Source organism: Thalassophryne amazonica, chromosome 7 (genome assembly GCF_902500255.1).
Source record: "Thalassophryne amazonica chromosome 7, fThaAma1.1, whole genome shotgun sequence".
NCBI lineage: Eukaryota > Metazoa > Chordata > Actinopteri > Batrachoidiformes > Batrachoididae > Thalassophryne > Thalassophryne amazonica.
The window spans coordinates 14281169-14299280 of record NC_047109.1 but is presented as its reverse complement, the minus strand read 5'-3'; the positions used below and the strand labels follow the sequence as shown (position 1 = coordinate 14299280).

The 18112-nt window shown below is 42.1% G+C and overlaps 1 protein-coding gene across 1 annotated transcript in view; it reads right to left on the bottom strand.

Annotated features, from left to right (window-relative positions):
- Nucleotides 1-18112, bottom strand: part of LOC117513644 (TGF-beta receptor type-2-like) — an 85038-nt gene that overhangs the window by 16543 nt on the left and 50383 nt on the right. The window contains exons 4-8 of the mRNA XM_034173877.1: nt 11342-11640; nt 10450-10698; nt 10142-10255; nt 9925-10062; nt 4973-5114 (exon numbers count right to left, since the gene is read on the bottom strand). Coding sequence (XP_034029768.1) covers nt 4973-5114; nt 9925-10062; nt 10142-10255; nt 10450-10698; nt 11342-11640 — 942 coding nt within the window. The remainder of the gene's footprint in view (nt 1-4972; nt 5115-9924; nt 10063-10141; nt 10256-10449; nt 10699-11341; nt 11641-18112) is intronic.

The window sequence follows — 18112 nt, the reverse complement described above, 5'->3', positions numbered from 1 at the left end:
AAAATTTGACCATGTCCTCCAGGCCCACACTGTACAGGTTCTTACTGCATCCTCACAGCTTTTGTGGATGCTGTGGAAACGTGGCTGTGACGGGTTATTAAAAAAAAGTGTTTGCAAAAATCTAACTTTGCACTGATTTGACTGCATTAAAACTTTGGCATTTCTGAATGTTTTTGATACCTCTTCATGTGGACAGGTGAAGCCAGGTCAGGTGAGGTCAGGGGGCACGGGCTGGTTTCACATGGCACCACATCAAGTGCATGCTCCATCCATTTTTTTTTAGTTTGTTTAATATTTGGTTTGTTGACACACAGGGCCAAAACTTTGCAAAAAGACTATTTGTCTCTCTTCAAAAATGTAGTTTTTCAGGTAGACAATTCATGGTAAAATATTTTACCAACATAATCTGCTCAACTGTAAATTAATTAAATAATGAGCAACTGGACAAGACTCAACTGATGAAGAAGTTATATAATTATAACAATTGATATTTTAAACTGGGAATGGCATACAAACTGCACACACAGTAAATGTGCTGCTCCACTTGATATCGGTGTTGAATTGAAGTCAGTCTGCTGCACTTTTAACCACAAAAACATCACTTGATGTCCAAATACCTTTGGTCCGATCTGGATCCGTAGTCTGGTAAACACATGTCTGTCCGTGTGTTGACAGGACTGAACAAAAACTATCAGGCTGATTTTGGGGAAACTTGGACGATCATGAGGCGAAGATATATTAGAATAGAAAAGCATAATTTTTCATTCCTTTTTGAATCATTTCTCACTAAATATGGATCTTTATGAAAACCTTAAGGTGCACTGATAAAATGTATGAAAGGGTTGGATTTAGTGCAAATCAGGACAAACGTTCAGATTCATCTTAATTCAATCAATGCACAGTAACTATTGCAGAGCAAAAGGCCGCTGGCCCTGAAGGAGGCCTGCGCTGTCTGAGTGCCGCTCTAGTTATTATAAAAAAACTGGTCCTGACAGTGACATGGGACTTGGACACGCACTTTGTGGGATTTAAAGTCCGTTTACAGAGGTTCATATCTGGCTCTGTTGTTCCGTGCAGCAGAGTCCAGACTGTGTCTGTCACATTCCGGACATTCTGCAGATTCCTGCAGCAGACCTGAAGCAGAGGTGTAGTCCAGCAGGCGAGACGTCACCCAGAACATCACAAAACCTCACACACACACACACACACACACATGTATGCACACTGGCTGCAAGCATGGAAAGAAAAAATGCTTAAAGTGTCCATGAGAAAAATCACACTTTCAGTGCATGAGAAAATGCACACGTTCAGTGGAAGCAATAAATTACACATTCAGTGTACAAGAAAAATCACACTCGTTCAGTACAGGGGATAAATCACACATTCAGCACCAGTGGTCTGCACAGTTCCGATAATCCGATAACCGATAATTACCGAAGATAATGTTTTCATTATCGGATTATCTTTTCAGATAACTTTAAAAACCATTATCGGACTATTTATGGTTCAAATTTTAACCAAACTAATTTCGGACAAGTTATTTAAATTAACGTCACATCTGAAGTTTTATTAAGTGAAAATATCAGATATATGTTTTAGTTTTAAAATAATGAGCAAATTTTTAAGGTTTTAGTGTGGACATGCTGTGCCCAGTGCATTATGGGTATGATAGGGTAATCTCAGTATGTTTACGACATGAGAAATGCATTTGAGACGCTCTGATCAGGCTCCACAGACAACAGCATTAAACTCTAGTGCCTAAAACTCCCGTGAATATATTCTCTGGGTTTATCGACATTGTTATTGTGTTTGCGTTTATTAAATTCCACGCATCTTAAACATAGCAACACAGATTATCTGGAATTTTGTTTTGGCAAGTTTTCACAGTCTCTACTGCCATCTACTGGCCAGTAGTGTTCATGGCAGTATTCGCCCTGAAGCTGGGCTGATATTTTCAATCACTGTACTTGGTTCCAGATCAAACTGTACCACAGAACTGCACGGTGTAAAAGTTCAGAGCGCACGATTTATGTTCTCACACACATTGTACATTCAAAAACCACATGTCGGACTCGTGTTTCCAGAAGCAAAACGTAAACAGAAGCTTTTTTTCAAACTTAATTTACAAAAACTCTCGATGGGAGACATCAAAGTTAAAAAAAAAAAAATTACAAGACAGGTCTGCAGTGTTTGCACAGGCACAGTGCGAGAGGTTGGATGCTTGTAGCGATTCAGCAGCGGGATACCCTCACGACGTCCAACCAGAATATCAAACAGGTTTGATTTTCATCTGACCATACGGTCGCCGATCAGGAGGTGGTCGTGAGATGTTAAATGCAGCTCGTTACTCCATGTATACTAAACGATGCAGGACGCGCGATTAACCTGAAACTCAGTGAGGTCCAAAAAATTCTAGAACAAATGAAAAATCATCTGAAAAGGGGCCAAAACTCGCACTGGCACCAGTAGATGTTGCCAGTGTTCTATTTATTGTGACACCGGTTATATCAGACGGTTGTCTAATTACAACTTCTTTGTTTTTTTTTTTGAAAATGCCTTTTTTTACAAATAAAAAATGGCATATTTTACAAAAGCGCATTTATCTGTAAACACCAACACATGACACACCTCACATTAACGTGTTGCTTTACATAGAATGAATGAGTCAACCAATCCGTGTTAGCGGAGGCACATTTTACCCAGAATCCTTTGCGATCTGTCTGTGTTTGTTACAAAACTTCAGAATTAGTGCATTATTCAACATTAAAAGATATATGTTATATCTTAACTTTGCACAAATGACAGAATTGATATTAATAGAGTTATTCTATCAGTATTCATTTTATTTACACCAAACCATAAGTCAGCATTGCTTTATTTTCCAAGATCTCCGCCTGACGCGATCATTGTGATTGAGTAGGGAGTTGAGCTTTGTGGCTCCTCTTGGTGGCGTTTGTGCTGGAAGCCTCATAGTAAACTGGAGCTTCCAGCAGGGGGAAAGATGCTCAAAGACAGAAGTGCTGACTCATTTGGGTCTGTCGTCACCTTTGATGCTACCAGAAGCGATCGTGGTGTTAAAACTAAAAATGAGCTTGTTAGTAGTTGTAAGTGTACTGGAGACATTACTGGAAGTTATCGTTTATCTGTAATTTCGATACATTTTTGGGTGGTTTATCATTTTAACTTTATCAAAGATAATTTTTCAGTTATGTGATTATCTGTTATCGAAGTTAATTTTTTGGTTATCTGTGCCCACCACTGTTCAGCACATGAAACAAATCACACGTTCAGTGCACAAGATGAGTCCCACATTCAGTGCATAAGATATATCACATGTTCAGTGCACGAAACAAATCACACGTTCAGCTCATGAAACAAATCACACGTTCAGTGCTCAAGATAAATCCCACATTCAGTGCACAAAAAAAAATCACACGTTCAGTGCATGACACAAATCACACATTCATCTCCACCTTTCATAGGGATCTGATTTTCCAAATGAATCAGTTGGATTTGATTTTGTTCTGCTGACTAACATTTGTTTGGTTCACTGAACCAGATGAACCCACATGACAAACTGCTTTGTTTACACTGTGTTGAAGCTCGCGTTCCATCTCACCAGCTGTAACAGCTGTTGGTTTCACTCCTTTTTCTTCAACTTTGATTCTTCTGGCTGCTCCTGCACGGATCCACATGTGGATCTGGCACAAATTTGACACTGGGTGTAATTTGTGAACAGAGCAAGGAGGCCTTGTACTGTTTGTTGACCTTCTTATTGGGAAACAATGATCGCAACGCCGCGACACTGCAGTGACACCATGGGACGATGTTTCCCACAACGACCAACAACACAGGCTTAGGTAGAAGACGAGTTGTTGTTATGTTGTCGTCCATTCAGCTGCTCCTGTTTTTTGTTCAGGGTCGCCACAGCAGATACAGCCAGATCCGCATTGGTATTTGGCACAAGTTTTGCGCTGGATGCCCTTCCTGACGCAACTCCAGTGTAACCTGGAGAAACACACAGCTGCTGGTGTTCCAAAGAGGTCTCCCATCCAAGTACTAACCAGGTCCCGCACTGCTTAGCTTCTGAGATCTGACAGGATCAGGTTGACACAGAGCAGAGCTCAGTAAAAGACAAGCACCATAGTATCATAATTTGAAGTCTGGTTGGTGTTTGTTTGTTTGCTTCTTTGTTTGTTTTTAGCCCTTATGCATCACAAAATGCCAGAAATTTGACTAATGACAGCTGAAGGATTGGATGAGGGAGGATGAGTGAGAAAAGCCCACAAAAAGTAAAAAAAGTAAAAAGTGACACATTTCTAGAAAAGTAGCTATTTAATGTTTTTTCTTTGATATTAGCACACTAAATCATGTCTTTGTGAAATAAAAACAAACATAGATGCACAGGATTCATCAAGACCAGACATATTTGCTGTTGTTCTTGGGGATTCCCTGTGACATCACTGGGTATTCCCTGCTCCCCACACAGGGAGCAGTTGGGGCTGCACATGAATAAAGGCGTCCACTCAAATCTAATGCTGTGTTCTTTCTGTTTCATGAGCACATATCACTTAAACTTAATGAAGGTGTGATTTATTTATTTTTTATCATGATGGTTATCAAAGCACTACTTTTATAATAATTATAAAAAGATCCTGCATCTTCCTAAACTAAAATTCTTTCTTTTTTCCCCAAGTAAATTTGATTATAACTCTTTAATAAATACATTTTTAATTAACTTAAAACCTTATTTTTACAGATATAATTACAGTAACAAGGAAACGATCAGACTGCGGTTTGCACTGCTCTCACACGGATGTTGCCATGACAACCTGAACCTCTTCAACCTCAAACCTCAACATCGGGTCATTTCATTGGTCGTCACATTTCCCGTGTGATGCATTTTTGTTGTGATGATTTCCCACAGTGTGATGGTGTGTGTTTGTGCGAGTGTGTTTGTGTGACCTCTGACCTCCGATGGCTTCACACCTGGACGTCATTTCCCACAGCACCAGCGCCATGGAGTAAATGTCTGTCTGTTTGAAGGACTCAATGTTCTCCAGGTTCAGCCGAGCCTCCAGCACCTCTGGAGCCATGTAGCGCGCCGTGCCCACCTGCAGTGCACACAGCACCCAGAGTTAACACGCACACACACATACAAAACCACAGGAACACATACAAGATGTAATGTGTGCAGGCCCTCTCACAGATGTTGTGAAGACTGAGTTTTTCCTTTATGATGTAAATCCTTTTGTCACCTTCTGCGTGTTGAAGCTCTACTTACTATATAAGCTCTTTGTGCAAACCGTCACCTTTAATTTCAGGTAAACGTCCTCACGACCAGGCGAGTAGCTCAGGAATTATAACACTTTTTGTGTGTTTCTGCACTTCGTAATGTGCTGCCACAACGAAAACAACTTTATCCAAGTCCACATAAATATGGACCTAACTGGCTCCGGGGATCATACGCCAATCAAAGTGTCACGCTGACTCAAAGCCGCCTGAGGGGGCGCTTACATTGCAACAACACCTTTCTTTTTTTAATCTCTCAATCATCGTCCGTCTGTCAGATCTTCAGCAAACAAAGTAATATGATCTCCAAGAAAAAGAGACACAAAACAAACACGTCCTGCTCAGATCTCACTGAGAAACCAGAAACCCAAACCGCAGCTGTTACAGCGACGACACGTGCAGCACTTTGATGCAAACACACACACACATACAAGCAAACATGCTCAGAGTTACTGCAGGAGAAGAACAGATTCCCCTCAGGTCCAACACAAAATCAAAACATTTCATTTTCTGCTGAGCAGTTTTTATTGATTAAAGAGTCAGTTCATCCAAATTACTACACAAACCTGAAGGTGTAGTTTTCTGTTTGGTGTTTGAAATTTCTTTCATCCCAACAAGTTGGTGATAAAAGAAATTTCCTTAGTGGTGTTCAACTTTTTTTTCCTCTCTATAACAAAACATCAAGCAACTTCAAAACTAAACTAAATAAAATAAAAATCATCATGTCATAATGTTAACTTTATAGCCTAAAGCTGCAGCAAGTAGCAGCTTCGGTGGCTGTGATTGGAGAGCTTGTGCACAACACAGCGTCGCGCAGCCACAAAAGAACTCACGACGACTGTGGACGACAGAAAGGGATGAAAGTCGCTGACCTTTTTAGTGGCAAGTAGGCTGGGCCAAAGGCACAGCCACAAATTGGCCGTATGCAAGGCCCAAAGCCACCACAGGGGGTCTGCAGGAACCCCGCCCCCCCCAAACCCCTTTCACACCGGGCCTGCTTCGAGTTGCATTAGCTGCGTATCTAATAACACAGGAATGTCTGCGTCAGTTGTGCACAGCAGGGGGTGAGAAGCTTGAGGGGAGTGCAGTGGAGCTGCAGGCAGACTGTGTGCGCTCTGATTTCTCTTCTAGTTTATATTTCTTCTTGTGCTGCGCTGCAGGGATGCGCTCTGATTTCTCTTCAACCCTAATTCCAATGAAGTTGGGACGTTGTGTAAAATGTAAATAAAAACAGAATACAAAGATTTGCAAATCCTCTTCAATCTATATTCAATTGAATACACCACAAAGACAAGATATTTAATGTTCAAAATGATAGACTTTTTTTGTTTTTGTGCAAATATTTGCTCCTTTTGAAATGGATGCCTGCAACACATTTCAAAAATGGCTGGGACAGTGGTATGTTTACCACTGTGTTACATCACCTTTCCTTCTAACAACACTCAATAAGCATTTGGGAACTGAGGACACTAATAAGCGAAGTGCACATCTCGGGCCACGCGGTGCATTATGGGTACGCTAAATTTTTCGACTACCAATCCACAAGCTATGATGGCAGAAAGCAGCGAGGAGTGCTATGATTTGGATAATTTCAACCGCTGGAAAGTTGACGATTTAAAGCGTTTTTGTAAGCTCCGCGGATTGCCTGTTACAACTACAAATACGGCAGTAGACAGAAACAGAAAGAAGAGCTGGCTGCGCTTGAGTGTGCTGCATCATTACAGAAGCTACCGTTGGTGCAGACAAAGGAGGAAGAGAGAGCTGCTGTCGAAAATGACCAGTCCTTGTTGATAGTTGGAGACACACAAATTTCTGACCCCTTGAAGGCAGCTGACAGATGGTTAGACGAAGTCCAGAGTCTGAAACTGCGGATATTGCAGAATATTTGCTAAGCAGGGATGAGAAATTGCTACTCCGCCGGCTTCATAATGACTACAAGGAAGGTGAGTCTCACATATAACCTCTTTGGTGTCACATTTGTTTTGATAAGTTGACAGACATACGATATGTGCATGCATGCAGTTCGTTTATAGAACATGTCAATATTACAATATTACGCGCCACGTCATTCATTGCGCAACATTACAGTCATAAGCCGACGCACAAAAACGTCGTCATCAGCCACATTATAATTTGGCACACTTTCAGGATATTGACAAAATAAATGGGTGCAAGAAACTTACAATTTTAGTCCATGTTTTACGACCGTCTGGATCTTTCTTTTCTGTGGGGAAATTGTGTAGAATGAATGGAGGTTTACAACCACATTTCTTCTTCTTTCCGTCTTTGTGTGGACTCGGTGGAGCTTTGCAATCTGTGTTTTCAGCCAACTTTCAAGCCTATAAATTCCGTTCGAGCATTTGAAAACAGCACAATGCGCACCTGTCATTATTGTATGTGTCGCTTAAGCCTTAAAGCCTTTGAAACAATCCCTGTAAGCCTTAATTTTTACAGTCCGCTAATGCTACTGTATACGAAATGCAATGGGAGCGGTGTGAGTTTGGTAGTTGGAATTTTTGCCCCTGTTTGACCCACGCATGCGCAGATGCGTTGTGCACTTCGCTTATTGTTGAAGCTTTGTAGGTGGAATTCTTTCCCATTCTTGCTTGATGTACGACTTCAGTTGTTCAACAGTCCGGGGTCTTCGTTCCGAATCTTCTCCAGATTCTCTGAATCTTCTGATTATATTATGGACTGTAGATGATGGAATTCCTAAATTCCTTGCAATTGAATGTTGAGAAACATTGATCTTAAACTGTTGGACTATTTTTTAATGCAGTTGTTCACAAAGTGGTGATCCTCGCCTCATCTTTGCTTGTGAATGGCTTTTGGGCCTTTTGGGGATGCTCCTTTTATACCCAATCATGACCCTCACAATTAGTGTCCTCAGTTCCCAAACACTTATTGAGTGTTGTCAGAAGAAAAGGTGATGTAACACAGTAGTAAACATACCACTGTCCCAGCTTTTTTGAAATGTGTTGCAGGCATCCGTTTCAAAATGACCAAATATTTGCACAAAAACAACAAAGTTTATCAGTTTGAACATGAACTTGAGGAGGTGAACGCAATGAGCTGCAGTCAGGCTGTAATGAGCATTTTTTTTTAAATTGTTCACATGTGCTCTTTGAGCGGTGTAGTTTTACTGCATTGTCTACACTGTATAAAAGGTTTGACAACAATCCTGCATGATTTATAGCTCGGCAACAATGGAGCACAGCAGGAATCATAAATTGGCATTGGGTAACATTATATTGTGTGGGTGTGGCATCCAATCACGTTAAGTATCATTAAGTTGCCTCAACCTGCGAGAAAACTACTTCCTTTCTGCATCCTGTGCTTGACAGAGAAAAAATTAAACATGTTTAATTTTTGTCGTTTGTTTCCCTTCGCCCTTTGCATCCCTCATGGTGTTGTGGCACTGAGCTGCATCAACTCGGCACTAGGTTGCATCAACGTGGCGTCATGATGCAACTCAAAGCAAGCCCAGTGTGAAAGGGGCTTTAGAAATGATTTCAACACTCAAAAATCTGAAATTCATTCATTCATTTTCTGCCACCTATCTGGGTCACTGCGGCAGCTCATTCCACACTCCTCTACCCTCAGCCAAGTCCTGAAAGTCTTCCCGGGGATCCTGAAGCGTTTCCAATGAAACTGATATTATTATATTCATTCCAACAATATATGTGTTGCTGAACACCCTAAAAGATGTTATGACATCATATGAAGATACAGTGCAAAAATAATTAGGAATATAATCTAACAATATAATGGATATTATTCTTAAATGGACCACTCCACATAAAGCTACAAAAAGCACATAAAGTTAAAGTACTTTTTGTACTTTAACCCTCAAGCGACTGAGTGGGGTCATTTATGACCCCGGGCACACATTTCTATACACTGTTTTTCTAATTTTAATAAGATAAATGTTTCCTACCATGAATTTGTCAAACTATTTGTCCTGCATTTGTTCATGGAATTTTGCAAGGATCGGCCGATCTGTGTGGCAGGCATAATCCAAACTTGTGCACATATGACCCCGGGAAGATCTACGAGATGTTTGACATTATACCTTCAGATGGTAGTGTAATTTTCCAACTCTAATCATTAGATTTTACTGTTTTGCAGGAAAGCCAACAGACCCAGAATAGCAAAAAAGACTGATTCTTGATGCCTGGAGTGAGGATGAAAAGGACGATGGACAAATATATGACAGAGTGAAATAAATATGAAGAACCCTAAAACCATCATTTATATATCAGTGTTCCAATATAAAGTCAGTGGTGTCATAAATAACTGCACTCGGTTGTATTAGTGGCTAAACTAGCTGGTTGCTTGAGGGTTAAGTATATTTGATAGAATTACTTCTGCAGTTTAACTTAAATAACATTTTAAATGCAGGACTTTTGCTTTTGTGGCATCAGGTGTTTTCCTGAGCATCTTTTTTCCAGTTGCTCTTTGAGACCGGAGCGTATGCTGCCGTATGTGGCGGCTGAGAGGAAACACACCACACTTTTTTCTTTTTTTAATCCAGCTGCTCTGAGCGCTTTAACCTCAGCAGGTCAAAACTGTCTGTTATTCTGGGAGTTAAAGTGTCATTACGTAAAGCGTGGTGACAATGTGCTGTCTGACCTGTCCGCTGTTGGCGAGCTCATCCACAGACAGCGAGCTGTCCAGCCGGAGTGCCAGACCAAAGTCGCACAGGCAGCACGTCACGTCATTCTTCACCAGGATGTTGGAGCTCTTCAGGTCACGGTGGACGATCGGCACCTTCGGGCAAAGACGTGGAAAAAAATGACTCCAAGCACTCAAAGGTAAGCAGGTGACGGGTAAATTCAGGCCGTCTCACCTTCGGGCGTCCACAGGGCAGGTGGTCACTGTGAAGATGGGCGACACCCCGGGCCAGAGAGCTGCCCAGCAGCTGCAGCTCCCCCCAGCTGATCACGTGATGGGTCAGATACTCCTGTGAAAGATGCAAATCGGTGAAATCCAAAATGAGAAAAACTCGGAAGAAGTTCAGGGTTGAAGTTAAACCAGCAGAATACTGAGTATCTGTGACCTGTTGTGTTGTTTTTGTGGTCCCTCGTGCAAATTCTGCACAAAAATATCAAACAAACACAAAGGCTCCTCGGTGGCCTGCGCTCGGTGGCGTCTCACCTGCAGGTTTCCTCTGGGGTGGAACGCTGTAATCAGCCAGTACTGTTTCTCCACCTTCCTCTCCTCAGCAGTCAGGAAGTGCAGAACGTTCTCATGCCGGAGGTCTGTGTCGGAGAAGATGTCCTTCTCATTCTTCCAGGAGGCGTACTCCTCGTAGGGGAAGATCTTCACAGCCACAGTCTCAAACTGATCCGACGTGCTTTGTTTCAGCTTGGCCTTGTACACCTGAGCAAAGCGACCTTTTCCAACCTGGATGGAAGGAGAATTTAGGACGTTCAGCAGCGTACTGTGGAAATAAGTGAAATGCCGAATCTACTGGAGCAGCACTCATCAGATCTGGATCGAAGCCTGCTGCATTTAAGGACAATCCATCATTTTATCTTCCAGTGGTTCCAAACTACAGTACGTACATTCATGTCTGAGTCACTGAAAAAAAAAAAAAAATACATTTTTATGTTTTGCAAAGTGATAATTCCCCCCAGTGGTGATACGGGGGATAAGAGATCATGATCACGTGGCTGTCTGTTCAGGCAAAAATGTCACTGCATGGACATAAATATTAAAAATATTCAAAGTCTGACTGTTAATGTAGACATCTAGTGCCCCCTGGTGGTTGTATGAAGGCTATGACATTTGGCATCCCTTACTGGTTGGCCATCCTCACTGAGAGATGTGGGAATGGACCACCCGGGACCCAAGGCAGGTTCCATTACGTCGTAGATGTGGCGAAGTGCGGCAGCAGGACATGCTCTCAGACTTGACCTGACTGGTTGTCCTCATCACCCAGCAGGAGGTGTGAATTAGACCTGATTTATCTTCTTGACCTTTGGACCTGAATTCTGATCCAGATCATCTCAAATGATATAATTCAGCAGACAGTGGAGGTGTTTACCAGCAGGTCGAGGCCTATTGGCAGCGGCTCAGTGTTGTGGTTCAGGTTGTTGGCGTGTGTGGAGCTGCTGTCGGACCGGTTGTCGTCAATCATGATGGCGCACACGTCGCTACAGTCCAGCCCGCCAGGCTTTGGTTTGCGCTTCTTACTGCTGCTCTCCCATTCTTGGCTGAGCAAGCGACGCCGATAGACTCTGTACCAATAGAACATTCCAGCAATGGCCAGCAGCACCACCAGGACCGGCAGGAGGCTCACCAGGATTACTGAGAGCATCAGGCCATCCTCAGTCGGGTCCACAACTGGAAGAACAACAAGAGAAAGTATTAAGCTGTGAAAGTGGAGGTGACATCAGTCCTGGACTAAATATACACGACTGTCAGAAACAGTTTCCACAAACTTATGTATAAGATGTTCTTTATTGTCATTTTGGATACTCAAAAATACAAGCACAAATTAAAGTGGAAGGATTCACACAGTCAGGGAACATACTCTGCAGTTGCACGTTGCTGCATTGCTATTGGATGCTCCCCACCAGGCTCCGCCCCTCATGGGTGTTGAAACAAGCTGAATGTTTTTGAGGCTAATCCTCCATCAAATCCCAGCAACTAGACTTTCTCAGGCTTTGGATGTTTAATTTCATGATCATAGCAAGTTCAGAGTAATTTTGGGATTTCATCACTTTGCACAGAGACCGGTGTGACCAGGATTTGAACCCTTGACCTGTCTGTTGGCGGACGGGCCGCTCCACCCACTGAGCTGTGATCTGCTTTTTCATTCAGAAAAGCAAAATATTCTCCTGAGTAACGTGGAAATATTAAAACACTGACTTCTTTAGAACCCACTGGTTTACACTGACTTTTCCAGTCTTGATACCTTTGACCTTTGACACCCTGGAATCACCATCTACAACGGAGGTCATGTTAGCTTGCCTTTAGCATAAAGAATAAAATCCTGCTTTACTGAACTTGAAAACATTTCAAAACCAGATTGATTTAGTTTGCAGCCACTAAAATCCTCCTGCAAACGTAACAAGTGACTTATTAGCCAGCTAGCGAAGTTGCACAGACAGCTAAAGCCAGCGTGAGCCGTCCGGTGGAAATGTCTGCTGAGAGACAATAATGTTTTTATGAAAAACACACTTTCCATTGTAAGAATGATTTAAAAACACATTCAGCATGTGGCTGTGTGTCTTTAATGTTCTGATCTCTGCAGGGATCTGGATCTGCTTCCAGCAGGACTACAGTCCAGACTGCTTCATTAGCTCCAGCATTAAATACGGCCTCTGACTCGGCTCCAGCCCGGACCTAACAGCAGCCAACCCTCAGGGATCCAGAAGTGGGGGGGAAAACAGTTGAGAGCCTGTCTGCCTGGGTTTGGCCCGGCTCGGTTTGCTTTGACTGGGCACCTTTTCAAAGAATGTCTCACTCAGACAGGAACCTTCTCATGCAGCCAAACTGGACAACAAGAACCTCTCAGAATCAGTACTGACCATCGAAGACGTCTCACTAATTTTCCACACAGATGAAAACTGTTTCCATCAGAATAAAAATATGAAATGCTTCACCTTCTTTCCTCATTATTAATAAATTCATAATCATTCTCTGTGTGTCTGTTAGCTGTTAGCCTATCCCGTGAAAAACTCAAAAAACACACATCATCAAACTGTCATTTTTTTCAGGCAGCATGTAATATTACCTGAAGAGGTGCAGTAAGATTTTTCTAAGCAAAATTTAAACTCATTATAATTAAGCACATTATAAAAATTATTGCTCACAGTGGAGGCTATCAGCTCATGCTAATGTTAGCCCATTAGCACCACGTTATTACATGGGATTTTATGCTTACATTAGCCCATTAGCATCATATTATGTGACCTTAGCAAGTGTTCATGCTAAGATATGATAAGATAAAATCAATTTTATTTATCCCAAAGAAAATTCTTTTGCCAGAGTACCAAAACAGTAAGCATTTTGACAATAACTACAGCAAATTTAAATGTAATGATTGACATTTGCACAAGATGTTCAGTAATATTGCACAGAACTCTGAGTAACTGAATAACTCTGTTCATTATGTATTCATCCTGCAGAAGGGGGAGGAATTATACATTCTGATTGCTACAGGTAGGAAAGACTTCCTGTGCCATTCTGTGGTGCACCTCGGTGGTCTCGGTAGCGTTCTGTGGCTGAAGGTGCTCTGGCAGGACATCAGTGTGGCATGCAAGGGGTGGGAGGTGTTGTCCAGGATGCTGAGCAGTTTCCTCAACATCCTCCTCTCTGACACCTCCACTACAGGCTAACATTAGCCAATGAGCATTGTGTTGTGATGCTAGCAAGCTTTTATGCTCATGTTACTAGCATTGCGTGTACGATGAAGTTCATTAGCATTATGTTGTGGGTGCGGGGGGGTGACCAAGTGGTTTGCCTGCTTGGTTTCAGTGCGGAAGGTTCTTGGTTACAATCCCACCCCGCCACATTTCTACATGTAATGTGGCGTTGCATCAAGAAGCGCATCCAGCGTAAAACTTGTGCCAAAATCAACATGCAAATCCACCTTGGATTTGCTGTGTTGACCCCGAGTGAAAACAAGGGATCAGCCAAAGGGACTTAAATTAGCATCATGTTGTGACACGAATTAGTGTTCATTAACATTAATTCTGGCGGATCCAGCATCAGATCTTGCTTGCCTCTACTGGTGGTTGGCTCTCACTGCGGTATTGTATCACTTCCTGTTCCGGAGCACAGCTGTGTTTTGCTGTATCTGTTAGCTGTTTAAATCTGCGCAGTTAGATTGATCTAGTTACCTAGATAACGATTTGTTTCACAGTGTAATCTTCACGTGACTTAACTAAAACACTCCCTCTGCTGAATCACCTCTAAATTATTTACACATTATTCACTTTGTGTGTCTTTAGGAATCCGCTAGCTTAGCGCAGCTACTAGCTCTTAGCCGGTTTAGCATGGCGGCTTCTCCTGTCTCTCCTGCACTTTTCTGCTCTGGGTGTGAAATGTTTAGTTATTCCTCGGCCTCCTTTAGCAGTAAAGGTACTTGTAATAAGTGTAGCTTATTCGTAGCTTTGGAGGCCAGGCTGGGCGAATTGGAGACTCGGCTCCGCACCGTGAAAATTCTACAGCTAGCCAGGCCCCTGTAGTCGGTGCAGACCAAGGTAGCTTAGCCGCCGTTAGTTTCCCTCTGGCAGATCCCGAGCAGCCGGGAAAGCAGGCCGACTGGGTGACTGTGAGGAGGAAGCGTAGTTCTAAACAGAAGCCCCGTGTACACCGCCAACCCGTTCACATTTCTAACCGTTTTTCCCCACTCGACGACACACCCGCCGAGGATCAAACTCTGGTTATTGGCGACTCTGTTTTGAGAAATGTGAAGTTAGCGACACCAGCAACCATAGTCAATTGTCTTCCGGGGGCCAGAGCAGGCGACATTGAAGGAAATTTGAAACTGCTGGCTAAGGCTAAGCGTAAATTTGGTAAGATTGTAATTCACGTCGGCAGTAATGACACCTGGTTACGCCAATCGGAGGTCACTAAAATTAACATTGAATCGGTGTGTAACTTTGCAAAAACAATGTCAGACTCAGACTGTAGTTTTCTCTGGGCCCCTCCGCATTCGGACCGGGAGTGACATGTTTAGCCGCATGTTCTCCTTGAATTCCTGGCTGTCTGAGTGGTGTCCAAAAAATGAGGTGGGCTTCATAGATAATTGGCAAAGCTTCTGGGGAAAACCTGGTCTTGTTAGGAGAGACGGCATCCATCCCACTTTGGATGGAGCAGCTCTCATTTCTAGAAATCTGGCCAATTTTCTTAAATCCTCCAAACCGTGACTATCCAGGGTTGGGACCAGGAAGCAGAGTTGTAGTCTTACACACCTTTCTGCAGCTTCTCTCCCCCTGCCATCCCCTCATTACCCCATCCCCGTAGAGACGGTGCCTGCTCCCAGACCACCAATAACCAGCAAAAATCTATTTAAGCATAAAAATTCAAAAAGAAAAAATAATATAGCACCTTCAACTGCACCACAGACTAAGATAATTATAGTGGGCGATTTTAACATCCACACAGATGCTGAGAATGACAGCCTCAGCACTGCATTTAATCTATTATTAGACTCAATTGGCTTTGCTCAAAATGTAAATGAGTCCACCCACCACTTTAATCATATCTTAGATCTTGTTCTGACTTATGGTATGGAAATTGAAGACTTAACAGTATTCCCTGAAAACTGCCTTCTGTCTGATCATTTCTTAATAACATTTACATTTATTCTGATGGACTACCCAGCAGTGGGGAATAAGTTTCTTTACACTAGAAGTCTTTCAGAAAGCGCTGTAACTAGGTTTAAGGATATGATTCCTTCTTTATGTTCTCTAATGCCATATACCAACACAGTGCAGAGTAGCTACCTAAACTCTGTAAGTGAGATAGAGTATCTCGTCAATAGTTTTACATCCTCATTGAAGACGACTTTGGATGCTGTAGCTCCTCTGAAAAAGAGAGCTTTAAATCAGAAGTGCCTGACTCCATGGTATAACTCACAAACTCGCAGCTTAAAGCAGATAACCCATAAGTTGGAGAGGAAATGGCATCTCACTAATTTAGAAGATCTTCACTTAGCCTGGAAAAAGAGTCTGTTGCTCTATAAAAAAGCCCTCCGTAAAGCTAGGACATCTTACTACTCATCACTAATTGAAGAAAATAAGAACAACCCCAGGTTTCTTTTCAGCACTGTAGCCAGGCTGACAAAGAGTCAGAGCTCTATTGAGCCGAGTATTCCTTTAACTTTAACTAGTAATGACTTCATGACTTTCTTTGCTAATAAAATTTTAACTATTAGAGAAAAAATTACTCATAACCATCCCAAAGACGTATCGTTATCTTTGGCTGCTTTCAGTGATGCCGGTATTTGGTTAGACTCTTTCTCTCAGATTGTTCTGTCTGAGTTATTTTCATTAGTTACTTCATCCAAACCATCAACATGTCTATTAGACCCCATTCCTACCAGGCTGCTCAAGGAAGCCCTACCATTATTTAATGCTTCGATCTTAAATATGATCAATCTATCTTTATTAGTTGGCTATGTACCACAGGCTTTTAAGGGGGCAGTAATTAAACCGTTACTTAAAAAGCCATCACTTGACCCAGTTATCTTAGCTAATTATAGGCCAATCTCCAACCTTCCTTTTCTCTCAAAAATTCTTGAAAGGGTAGTTGTAAAACAGCTAACTGATCATCTGCAGAGGAATGGTCTATTTGAAGAGTTTCAGTCAGGTTTTAGAATTCATCATAGTACAGAAACAGCATTAGTGAAGGTTACAAATGATCTTCCTATGGCCTCAGACAGTGGACTCATCTCTGTGCTTGTTCTGTTAGACCTCAGTGCTGCTTTTGATACTGTTGACCATAAAATTTTATTACAGAGATTAGAGCATGCCATAGGTATTAAAGGCACTGCGCTGTGGTGGTTTGAATCATATTTATCTAATAGATTACAATTTGTTCATGTAAATGGGGAATCTTCTTCACAGACTAAGGTTAATTATGGAGTTCCACAAGGTTCTGTGCTAGGACCATACTGTGAGAAATCTTGGAGTCATTTTTGATCAGGATATGTCATTCAAAGCGCATATTAAACAAATATGTAGGACTGCTTTTTTGCATTTACACAATATCTCTAAAATTAGAAAGGTCTTGTCTCAGAGTGATGCTGAAAAACTAATTCATGCATTTATTTCCTCTAGGCTGGACTACTGTAATTCATTATTATCAGGTTGTCCTAAAAGTTCCCTGAAAAGCCTTCAGTTAATTCAAAATGCTGCAGCTAGAGTACTGACAGGGACTAGAAGGAGAGAGCATATCTCACCCATATTGGCCTCTCTTCATTGGCTTCCTGTTAATTCTAGAATAGAATTTAAAATTCTTCTTCTTACTTATAAGGTTTTGAATAATCAGGTCCCATCTTATCTTAGGGACCTCATAGTACCATATCACCCCAATAGAGCGCTTCGCTCTCAGACTGCAGGCTTACTTGTAGTTCCTAGGGTTTGTAAGAGTAGAATGGGAGGCAGAGCCTTCAGCTTTCAGGCTCCTCTCCTGTGGAACCAGCTCCCAATTCAGATCAGGGAGACAGACACCCTCTCTACTTTTAAGATTAGGCTTAAAACTTTCCTTTTTGCTAAAGCTTATAGTTAGGGCTGGATCAGGTGACCCTGAACCATCCCTTAGTTATGCTGCTATAGACTTAGACTGCTGGGGGGTTCCCATGATGCACTGAGTGTTTCTTTCTCTTTTTGCTCTGTATGCACCACTCTTCATTTAATCATTAGTGATTGATCTCTGCTCCCCTCCACAGCATGTCTTTTTCCTGGTTCTCTCCCTCAGCCCCAACCAGTCCCAGCAGAAGACTGCCCCTCCCTGAGCCTGGTTCTGCTGGAGGTTTCTTCCTGTTAAAAGGGAGTTTTTCCTTCCCACTGTCGCCAAGTGCTTGCTCACAGGGGGTCGTTTTGACTGTTGGGGTTTTTACATAATTATTGTATGGCCTTGCCTTACAATATAAAGCGCCTTGGGGCAACTGTTTGTTGTGATTTGGCGCTGTATAAATAAAATTAATTGAATTGATTGATTGATTAATGTTATCCCATTAGCACTATGTTATGTGACGTTAACATTGCATTGTGACACCAGCACGTTTTCATGCTAAGGTTAAGTCATTAGCATGTCAATATGTGAAGTTCATTAGCATTACGTTGTGACATTAGCTGCA